At 40.3% G+C, this 12314-nt stretch overlaps 1 protein-coding gene across 1 annotated transcript in view; it reads left to right on the forward strand.

Annotated features, from left to right (window-relative positions):
• Positions 1–511: 511 nt before the first annotated feature.
• The window catches only part of FMN1 (formin 1), a 495511-nt gene continuing 483708 nt past the window's right edge, over positions 512–12314 (forward strand). The window contains exon 1 of the mRNA XM_036735850.1: positions 512–2426. Within this exon, the coding sequence (XP_036591745.1) occupies positions 512–2426 (1915 nt within the window). The remainder of the gene's footprint in view (positions 2427–12314) is intronic.

Below are 12314 nucleotides of genomic sequence, written 5' to 3' on the forward strand. Positions count from 1 at the left end.
ATTTAAGTCCTACTGTGCTCTATGCACTGTACCACCTAGCACCAAAGTACACATCCCTTTTTTTTTTTCCTTTTTAAAAAAAAATCCTCAGGTCCTATATGTAGCAATATCCAAACTTCCAGTCTAGAGAAAAGATGGGGCTGATCATGGTTAAGCCAGAAGGTAAGTCCACAATCACCTCCTACTTTGGATGACACTGGTGGTTTGAATAGTGAGCCTTAATTAACACATTTATAAAATGAAGAGTTTGTTTGAGGTGATTCCCAGGGTCCCACTTAGCCCTAGATCCTATGATCATTTTGCTTTGTTTGAGTTCTGTGTCTGATTTGTACAAACTCTGTTAGACAAGCTACTTTTCTCCCCCTCGTTCCTTCTTACAGGCACCCTCATTACGGGAGATGACTGCCAGCTGCCTTCTGTGCATTCCCACCATCACATGGCCCACCACTAGAGCCTGAGAATCTCAGCCACAGACAGACCACTCTGATGCATGAATAATTAGGTGAGCATAATGGAAGGCACTCACTCCACCCTTCAATTGCACAAACCCATTACTGAACTCTGCTACATCAGCTTCTATCTTCCAAAGGGGAAAGTCAGAGGATTTTCATATAAGGGCACTGTAACTCTAGACAAATCCAATAAAGGGTTTCATAACTGCTATCAAGTCAGGGAGGGGTCAGATACCATCAGCCTCATGCAGCAGCCATATGAGAATCCAGGGGACATTTTTTTCAAACAAACCACTACAAAAGACATCCTCATTGAGCTCTACAAGCTCACTGCGGAAAAGGAGCGGCTACTGGCCAATCTGCTGAGCTCACACCATATCCTGGGGATTAAGATGGGGAACCAGGAGGGGAAGCTTCCTGAGCTGTCTGGGGGCCTGGAATTTGAGGATGACTATTTCCAGAGTTCTGGGGGCTTGCAGGGGGAGCCACCGGCAGGCTCTTTGGACAAGAGGACAACTCTGAAGAACAAAAAAAACAAGAGGTTTGGCAAGCAAAGGGAAAGCTTTGAGGAGCTCCTGCAGAAGAGACTAAGAAGGAAAGAGCAAGGGGGTCAAGAATCAACTTCTGGGTCAGGGAGGGACAGGGTTACTTCAGGCAGCTGCCCTTCTCACTCCTGGGCAAGGCCTAATCGGCATCTGGAGGACAGAGGGAACTTGCCCCTGAATAGGAATTTTTCCTCCCCACAGCACAGGAGGGAAAGCTATTCTCCAGAAATCCCCAGGACACTAGAGTTAGAACCAGACCTTCAGGCCTCTGTGTCTGGCTATGAGAATGCTACATCGGGAGGGGAGATGCTGCCTGCGGGCTGTAGTTCCGTGGGGGATTCCCCAAGGTCTGCTGTTCACTGCATTCAGGTGCTGCATGGCAGGCCCCGTAGGGCAGAAAATCAGCAAGTTGTTTTATTGGAGAGGGGGGAGAACGCTGAGAAGGGCCTAGAAGCAGAGAGGTGGGGGGAGAAGCCGACCAAGAAGACTCGAAGGAAGAGACCGGTCACCAGAGTGGTGACCAAAGTCCGGGATCTGTCCTCTCAGGTGCAGAGAGTTGTAAAAACCCTCCCTGATTCTGAGGAAAGGAACACTTCTCTCCATGGCCAAGACATGGGGGAGGGGACTCCCCTTCCCTCTGCCATCCAGTCCGAGTGTTTTCCCAAAGCAGATCTGCTCACACTCCCTGGAGAGGAGGTCCCAGCTCAGCCAGCCACAAGGAAGGGGAAGAGGCCACAAGGGGACAGGGCCCGGCCACTGGCCAGAGAGCAAGCTCCCCTTCCCAATGAATCTTCCAGCCTGGTGGGAGCCGTGAACAAAGCCCTCCTGAAGGTTATGCAGAGTGAGAGTCTAGATGAAGTCAATGAGTGGAAACGGCTGGGTTTCCCTGACACCAGAAAAACTGTTTATCCGCTCCCAGAGGCCAGGATCGGGAGGAAAGTGGGCCTGTCCCTAAGTAGCCACCAAGCCTTGTCTTCGAATGGGTCCCACAGAGTGGACCCTGGCTCTCCCTTGCTGAGGGCAAAAGAGAAGAGGCCTTCCCCACCATCGCCAACACCTGTCACCACTCTGTTTAATAATTCATCCCCACCATCCACCACGCCTAGACAAATGTCACCTGTTCCATCTCTTTTATCTTCAAGGCTTCCCAGCCCCCAGCTGCATCACCGTATCCTCCGGCTCCCTCCCCAGCCAAGTGAGAGGGAAGCTGCGCTCTGTGACAGCCCCAGCAGGAAGCCACGCACCAACTCCGGCCTCCCCTTGGCTGACCCTTCTGTGCCACAGCCTTCTACCAGGGTTACAGAGACCGAAGGAGCCGGGCTGGCCTCCCTCCGAGCTGGCCTGCCTTGCTTTACGCCCGGGGAGCGTTTGGAAAAGGGGCCAGGCCAAGGGAAGGCTGCTGCTTTGCCCCAGCACCAGCTGCCTCCAGGTTAGTCCTGTTTTAAGATGTCCTAAATCTGCTCCTGTGCTTCTCTGAAAAGCCCCGTTCTTCATTCAGAGCCTGGTTAGTAGTGATATCAAAAGTATCTCCTGATCAGTTAGCCATGTGGCTTGTCTGCAGGCCTGGTCCTTGGTTGGAGGGTAGGGGGATAGGGGTGAGAGATGGGTCGACCTGACAGAGTTGACTCTTTTCAAATGTCTTTTTCTTTGCTTTCTGGATCTGTCCACCAGCCCTGGCCTCAGGGATATTTGGAGAAGAGATAGGCAGAGAGGGATGGCAACCTGTTGGTTTTGCTTTTGATTATGGGATAATTGATCTCTTGACCCCAGAATCAGCACGAAACTTACACACATCTGTACAGACATGTTTGTATTATATATGTGTACATGCATATATATATATATACATACATACATATATAATACATATTACACATACACATGTATACACATGGAACAATTTTTGTGTTTACTTGGGGAGCCCAAAACCTTACATCTTTGTTGATTGTATATGTTTGTTTGCTTTTCAAAATTAGAACTATGATTTCACTGGTACAGGGAGCCCTCAGCGAGGGACTGCTAATAGTGCAAATGGAAATCTTCTCTACTGCCAAGTCTTAGAGAGTTGTCTGAGGGCACTGAAAGGTTAAATTACTAGTTTAGGGTCACACATTCAGTATATGGCGGAGAACCCAGGTCTTCTGAACTGAGGCCAGTTTTCTGTCTACGTTATACCACCTCCCTGGCTTGTTGATTTTTTTAAAAATGTTTTTAAGTCCTCAGCATAGTCTAACTCAGGTTGTTTTTTTCCATCGTCATTCCCTTGGTTCCGGTGGGCATAGAAGTACAACTTGTTTTCCCTGATGTGGGTTATTGTGGTTACTGATTTGACACCATAACTTTTACGTGACTGACTTGGATTATGTGTTGGATTTTGGCCATAATTAGTATGGGTGACACCATTTGAGGAGACAATTACACTTGGGCTCTTTCAAGTCTTCTCTGCTAATTCTGTAAGTACTGTGAGAACCAAATAAAGCTTTTTATAAAAAGTGTCGCTTCTGTAGTGCTCATATCAGTCATTCTAATCTATTAATGTCTAATTAGGCTAATGTGATAAAATATTCACCATCCCTATCTTAGGTTGTATCTTCAGTGCTTTCTCTTTCAGGTTTCCCTTTGTGACACATGGCCAGTGACTATGTCTAAATAATGTTTCATATTCTGATCTGTTGCTCTCGGCTTTATTTGTCTCACAAATTGGGAAAATCATCCTAATTTTTGTGATGCTAATAGCTAGTATTTATATAGAGCTTTTAGGTTTGTAAAACCTTTCCCAAATATTATCTCATTTGATCTTCATAACAACCCTGAGAGGTAGGTGCTTTTTTTTAACCCCATTTTATAGATGAGGAAACTAAAGCAGAGGTTAAAAGACTTGGCCAGAATCACACAGCTAGTATGTGTCTAAGGCCAGATTTGAACCCAGGTCTTCCTAACACCTATCCACTGTGCCACTTAATGATGCAAATATTCATTTATTGAAAAGCAATCTAAAGTGTGATATGCTTTTGCTTACTTTATAATTTATACTATTTGGAAAATTTCCAGTTTCCTACAAATTTAAAAACCTAGACCACATTTATTAAAGAAATACCCTATAGTAATTGTTTTCCATGTTCCTTTTGTAAGATGTTAACTTTATTTGGTAAAGCTATTTTCCTATACCAACCTGATTACTCAGGGAGGGTATAGAGTGTTATTTCCTGTAGATATTGAAGAATTAAATAGACTTACAGAGATCAGCCAGGGGTTGATTAGGTTCAGATCTTTCTGGATACAGGGAATTCAGTTAGTTGGCCTCTGGAGAAGTGCTTTTTCCAGTTCACTCATAGTTTCAGAATTGCTTGCCACTTTATTCTAGCACAGTGCTTTTCACAAATAGGTATTAAATCAATATTTATTTATTAATTTAGTAATTGCCTTTTCTATTCTTTCCATTTTTTGCTACCAATTTATATTGTAAAGAGAAAGTGCCTAGTAGATTTTGGTGGACCAGAATTCAAATTCTACATCATACACTTTCTAGTTGTGTGACCCTAACAAATGGCTCTACTGAGATGTCCTTTCATTGGATTATTTTTATCTTGCTTGTTCTTTGAACTATCTTCTGGGTCATTCATTCATCATTACCCTGAGGAATGGTATGGGTCTACAATAGTAGGTTTGTAACAAATTGGTCCCTGAAATCACAGGAATTCCTTTATAGGCTCTTTGCTTCTGATTCTGTAGAGATAAGAAGGGGAGAAAGAGAAGAAAGGAATGAAGCAAGTGAACACTTTCTCTTTGAGCCAGAATCCTTTTGTTCAGAAGTTCAGGAATAGTTTCTGGAAAGAAACTTCTCAAAAAAGAATGGAAGGAGGAACTCTCCATGTATATACTTGCTAGGATTCCTTCTTCTTTTCTAGTTTGACCATAGATGGAGAATCCCCCTTCCTCTATCTCAAACCATCTTTTCTGTAGCCAGTTAGGTAATGGAGTTGGAGGTTGGGATATGGAAGTGCTATTATGAGGAAGAACATTGAACTTGAGTTCAGAAGATCTTAGTTCTAGTCTGAGTTCTACCAAGATACTTTCCTTCCCTTGCTGTAGTTTCCTCATCTGTAAAACAAGGCAACTGAGCAGATGATCTCCAAGGCCCCACATCTACATCTACCATTCTAGATCCTTGTATCTTGGGTGACTTCCTCTGTCTGAGGGATCTGGGAAAGGTCACCTGTCACTTTCTATGGCTATCCTTGCCTTCCATTTCTTTTTTTCCACCCATTTAATCCCAGAGGAAGCTGTGGTTCAAATAGTTCACAGTACAAATCTCCAGCAGATATGGAGAGGCATATTATCCACTTATTTCCCCACAGTGCACCAGTCCATTCTCTGAAGCCTCCTCTGGTGTTAGGTATTAACCAGGTTGAGTTTACGGTCAGTGAAAATGTATTTCCTGTGGAAATAATTTCTAGGTATTTTATTGAAGCAATGTGACAAAGATTATCAAAAGCCCTCATTAACAGCAAAAAAGGGATTAAAGCTGCCAGAAATAATCAGATTCCTTCCCATCTAGAAGAATCTTTCATACCATAGGTAAGTAGCAAAACCAAGAAATAAATCCATTTTCTTTTTATACAATAGCCAGCGGCCAACTTTGCCATCACTACCTGATGCAGACTGATTAATCCAGTCCTCTTTCCTCCAAGGAGGAAGGGGTGGATAACTAGGGTGACTGGTGAATCACTGAGTACAAACCCTGATTCCAAATGAATTGTACCAACCCCAGGATTTAGCTTTTTCTGATCTATTCGAGATTGGTACATTTGTAAAAAGTTCTTTTTCCCTTTGTCTACCTCCATATAAAATCACATAGACCTTAACAGCCACGGGCCATCTGGATAGAACTGACTTCCTGGGAGCACTTAGATGTTACATGTGTTACTTCATTTCCCTGAGCTATAGATGGTGACCCAGTGGGTGGAAGTGAAGCAGAAAAACATGTGGCCTTCTACTGTCAACATACCCCTTAGAGCAGCTGAATGCCTAACTGTGTCTCTGTTCTTGAGCCACTAGACTCAACTAGGGTATTCTCTATATTGGAAGTAATAAAAGGTGAAACATTACTAGGGTTTTCCCCCTCATCACACCTGCCATTTGACTTTTACACTGTGAATCCTGATTGCATAGATTTGGCAAAACTGGACACAAGTGTATAGAAATGCCCAGTTCTTCATTCAAAAGACTTTCTACACAAGTGTGTTTTCTGAAGGCAGTAGTAGCAATTAATTGAGTACCTACAGTGTGCTAAGCATAGTGCTAGGTGATGGGAATTCGAAAGCAAAAATGAAACAGTTGCTTCCCTCAAAGAACTTATTCTCTATTGTGAGAGATAATGTGTGTGTGTATACACACATATGCATATATATATATACACACTTAAATATGCTATCTATATGATATGTATTTACATACATATACACATATATGTATATTATGTGTGTGTGTGTGTATACACACATGCTAAATAAAAAATAATGGAGAGGGGAAGGCCACTGGAGGGAGGGGTGGATCAGGAGAAACTTTATGTAATAGATGTTGCTTGAGCGGAGGGTTGAGGAGAAAAGGGATTCTAAGAAGTGGTGAGGGGAAAGGAGTTCATTCCAGGCATGAGAGCTTGCTGGCACAAAAGTACAAATAGGAGACAGAGTGTCACGTGAGAAACAGGAAGAAGGTCAGTTTGATTGGACTACAGCTCATGGAAAAGAGGGCAATGTAAAATAAAGGCTGGAAGGTAGGTTGCCAGTTGGTGGGGCCAGGTTGTCAAGTACTTTAAAAGTCAAATGGAGGAGTCAACTGAGGATAGACTTGGGATTTATCTATTGCTTATCACACTTTGGTAGATCCATCATCTCAATGATGTAGGCTCTTCCTCAAACAGTACAGATTAAAACTCAGCCACATCTTCTTATCCTGTACCACTGTGGTTCATGTCTTTCCATGAACTTAATACTTAGTATACCTCCCTCTCATTCTTTTTAATATTTGGGGTAAACTAGGGCAAAATTCTGGCCCTCTATCTATATACATATAATATTATATAATATATATATATATATGTATATATATATATATATATATATATATATATATATATATAGAGAGAGAGAGAGAGAGAGAGAGAGAGAGAGAGAGAGGGAGAGAGGGGGGGCATATCTTTCAAATGTCATCTATCAATCATCTAATCATATATAGTCACATTTTGTGGAATTAGCTAGAGGGTATCCATATCTGTAGCAAAGTGCCCCTATGTATGGGTAGAATATAACATTTTCACAAATAATATAGGTCATTCTCTATCTTAGAAAAAGCCTTTGATGGAAGACAATAGTTATGATCATCTCTGTAGTAATATTTGGGAGACTTGTTGTTGGGTGCTGCTTTCCAGCATTCATCTTTTATATGAATAGATCCTTTTAAAATCAGACGAATCATGTGATTTCTTGCTCAGTCTTTTGCCCAGGAAACAGCCTAGTGCTCTGGGGCCCACCTAAACAATCTGATGTCATTGTTCTTTTAATGGGGACACTGAAATTATGCTTTGGGCTTGTGTCCTTTTATTGTGAAAGATTTGGTAGACATGTTCAGGTCTTGTGACTGTTAGCAGAAGAAGCAAGCTATTGTGGAAAATGGGCTAGATTTGGAGTCACAAGGCTTAGGTTCAAATCCTTGCTTTATTATTAAACTTCCATAAGTGAACATAGATATGTTCTATGTGAAATCCCTATAGTCTTTCTGGGAAAAGGGAAATAAGAACAGAAGGAATGGGGGCTTGGGAACAGCACCATAGTAGGGAAATGCTGTTCCCTACCTAATCTACCCCACACTAGTTTCCTTCTTCTGATTTGTATAGATCTTTTGCCTGTGAACACTTTGGTCTAGAGAAATTAGAAATTAGCTCTTTGATTTATATTGAGTGGGTTCATTCTTGAGTCTCCTTGGTTTGTGTCCCAACCCAAGGTTTTTCTTGAGAACATTAGAATTTGGCAAATGTCTAGTTCTTTTAAGAAAACGAAAGGGACCCTCATTTCTTAGGCTAAAAAAGCCAATAAATTTAGGACAAGCTTGATTTACTCCCCTCTTCCTGTTCGAAAAGCATTAGCATCTAGGTCAAGATGACTCTCTTTAATGAGCCCCACCTCCTCTAGGAACACACACAGTCATCTAAATGTAAAGTGTTACCCTGGGGTTGAGCCTATCCATGAAATTCATAGACACTCAGAATTTCTAGAGAGATATTCCTTTCCTTAGCCCTGCACAGTCCACATAACTCACAGCACCAGTGAGGGGCTAGCTTCATGTTTGTTCCTTCATGGCCATCTCTTGCTACTGTTCAGCTTCTGCTTCAACTCCTGTGTTTGCTTGGTCCAGGAACTCATCGTGGTTCAAGGACACCCCTGCTTAGTCCAAGAACTCTTCTGATTTTCTCTGGCAGCTTGGTCTAGCAATATCTTAATTGTTCCATCCCTACTGTAACATTATGTTCCTGCAGCGACCAGGATCATCCAGGTAGGTATTCTTCACTGCCCAGTTAGTGCCTCCTTTCACTGAAGTGAAACCACTTATCTCTATAGTTTTCCTCCAGGGAGCTGAACTTTGTGCAACCTACTGGCCTCTTTCTGACTCCCTAGATCTACTTCTTTTCTCTCTGGTACTCCAGTCTCCCTTTTAATTTTTTTTTTCTGATAGTCACTGACAGGACTTATGAAATCTTATCTAATCTCAATTGGGCCTCCACAACAGGAAGAAATCCTTTTATTCCTCCCTAATTTAATGTTTATCTTACCTTCCACAAAGGCTGTTCTAAACTTCTTAGTATTTTTTCAAGCATCCTTACACTACCTTTCCATGACCCTTAAAGTTAAAGGATGTCTCCATAGTGTGTGTAAGGGGGTAAGGCTAGAGGTAGAAAACAGTCATCTCTCCCCTCTACCTTAACATAGTGGTCTCAAAAGTATTGATCATCTATGAATTATATGATACATTTTGGCAAAGTTTTTTATCCAATAAAGATTAAACAAAAATGCTCTGACTTTTAAAATGATTGACCTTAAGGTATCTGGAAAACAGACATATAAAATGATACATTTTTAGAGAATTCTGGTCAAAATTTTATTATAGCTTAGTCCTGGTAGACATCAGTATTTAATCAATATATGTTCTAGTCATTTACATTTTTTTAAAAATACATACTTGCATATGAGAGGCAGCATGGTATATATAGTAACTAGAAGACTGGACTTGTAATCAGGAAGACCTGGGCTCAAATCCTACCTCAGATACTTACTAATTTTGTGACCTTGGGCAAGTTGCCTACCCTCATAGCCTCAGTTTCCTCATCTGTAAAATGAAATCAACCCATGGTGTTGTTGCGAGAATCAAATGAGATAAAGTATGTAAGGCACTTTGCAAACTTTACAACACCACATAAATATAAGCTGTTGTTACTGAGTGCTTTCTAGTTTACAAAGTGATTTATATGCCTTATCTTATTTTATTACAGAGTTGTACCTTAAGCAGAGGTATGAATTAGGCACTACCATTTATCTTACAGCAGCCACCCTTAATTCAGAACTAGTGTCTAGGATGGAATTAACCAGCTTGAATAGGGTTTGCCTTGTTACCCCTATGCCTTATAAATATTGAGGAAAAACCAACAGCTTAATCATGCATGTACATACAGGCTGACTAGGGTTGGAAGGAAATTAGATAAAGTCTAAAAGATGTTGAACTGTGAGAAAGTGAGGATTTTAGTAAAAAATTGTATTAATACACAGTGCCACTGTACTTTAATCTATCAGTTTTCATGGCATAGGGAAATGAGCCAGTTACTTACCTATGTAACCATGGGCAATTCACTTTTCCTTTTGGTCTCATTTTATTCAACTATAAAATCAAATGGTGTAATTGTACTGAAGGATCTCTAAAATCCCCTCCCAATTGTAACTCCAGCTATCTTTTCACTATCACATCTTGTGACAGAATCACTTTTTGTCAGATGGGATTGATTTGGTGGCTTACAATCTTTCTCTTCTCACTCCCAATCTTTCTGGGTTTTTCAGGTCTCATTCTTCCTATCTAATTTTCTTCTTTCTGTTTCTTTTCCTTTCTTCACTTACTCATCACCTTATCCTTTTCACTAAAACTGAACCACAAATTATATGGCCTTCCCACAAATTACAAATATGGTAAACTTTTTTCCAAATTTTTTTGTAAAGCTACATGGGGTTTGCCTTATGCAAGCTTAAATGCCTCTAGTCTAAAATACGAGGTGGGTGTATCTATTGGTCTTTATTTAGTAATACCTTCTTTAGATAGTAAACTCCTAGAGAGAGGCAATATGGTACAGGGTGTAGGTAATTGACTTAGAAGCCAAGAAGCCATGGGATCATGTCAAAACTCTGATGAAGACTGGCTGTGATTGTAGAGAGAGGCAGCTCAATGTTGCAGTGGATAGAGTGCTGGATCTAGAATCAGGAAGACCTGAATTCAGATCTAGCCTCAGATACTTACTAGCTGTATGAACCAGGGCAGGTCACTTAACCTCTGCTTGCCTTAGTTTCTTCAACTATAAAATGGGGATAATAATACCAGCCCACTTCCTAGGTTTGTGAGGATCATATGAGATAATATTTGTAGAGTGCCTAGTGTAGTATCTGGTATACAATAGGCATTTAATAAATGCTTGTTCTCTTCCCCCTCCTTCTCATCCCTATGCTGTATGAGCCTGGACAAGTTGTTTATCATTTGGGACTGTGGCCAAATCTTTTATTATCAGTTTTGGAGAAGGTGACAATTTATATTAATAGAAGAGAGAATTCTCTCTTATTTGGTGGTTCTTCAAAATGATGATGTCAGATATCCATTCCCTATTCTTAAACTCCCAGAAAATACAGGGCATCTTCATTTTTCTTTCTATAAGACTCAGTGAAGTATCAGGCTATGGTCATTTTTATAGAATTGAATACTATGGTTGCAGTTGAATAAACTGATTATCACATATATTGGATTTTATGTACGGGTTTGAATAATACCTTGCTGAATACTGATGATAAATGAATATTACTTTAATCTTTTTTTATCCCCCCATCTGTATCTTTTGATCTTGAGTAGCTCTTTGATTCTAAAAAAATATAAATAAGGACAAAAAGCATGCCATACTGGGAGAGACTTATGATGAACCATGATAATTTAATTTTCTATTTTTATATAGTACCATATTTTATAGTTTCTTCTTTTTAATATAGTTTGAGCTTTGGGAAAGTGATTTCCATTGTTTCCTTTCCCCCCATTTTTTCCTTTGTTTCTTGATCTTTTATTCTCCTACATGAATCTCGTTATGATTTTGTCTAATTTTATGAAGTATCCTCTTGTAATTTAATTGGTTAGATATTTGGTAGATCTCTTAGTTTTGCTATGTGAACAATTTCCTTTTTCAGTCATAGCTCTATGATGATATTTTTATGTCTAGTTTTGTGTAATTTTCATTGGTAATATGTCACAATGTATTAATTTCTATTATGCACTTCTTTATTCCCTGCTGGGTGATACATACTTTCAATTCTTTAGAAAATATGACATTCCATGACTTGTTGACATAGAATTTCACCAGAAGCATCTTAGTTTTTTTCATGAAGTAAATAGATAAGTTGGGATTTACTTTAAATATACCATGTATAAATTTGGAACTAGGCACCAATTTCTTTAGCCTGTCTAAATCTGTTCTTAATCCTGCCCACAACCTAATGCATAGTGCACTTTCTTGTCTGTGTGGCCTATGACTTCCAATTGTACTGACTACACCTATAATGTTAGTTCCATCATTATGACTGAAGCTAGAAGAAACCTCAGAGATGATGTAGACCAACTCTCTCATTTTGTAAATGAGGAAATAAGTTTAGAGTTTAAGTAACTTGCTCACATTATCTTGGGAAGTGCTCTACAGAGCTGGGATCATATACCTCCTGTACCTGACTTCTACTGACACAAATACAGTATGCTTTCCATTAGACCGTATTGGATTATCATACTAATTTCTGACCTCCACTTATTAGCTTTGTCTTCATGGTGTCCCTTTATATACCCTGGCATGCCTGATTATGTTTCCAGGTAAGAGTCCACCAACTTGGCCTTGCTGGACTATCTAAGAGAAAGTTGTTAAGAGTTTTGAATATAGACTCAGGAGATTTCTAAGTATAGAAACTCTGATGTCCAGTGAGCAGTAAGGATGACATTTGACAGTGGACAAAGTCGGAAATGCATTGAAAGTACTGTA

The sequence above is a fragment of the Trichosurus vulpecula genome, chromosome 8 (genome assembly GCF_011100635.1).
Source record: "Trichosurus vulpecula isolate mTriVul1 chromosome 8, mTriVul1.pri, whole genome shotgun sequence".
NCBI classification, from domain to species: domain Eukaryota; kingdom Metazoa; phylum Chordata; class Mammalia; order Diprotodontia; family Phalangeridae; genus Trichosurus; species Trichosurus vulpecula.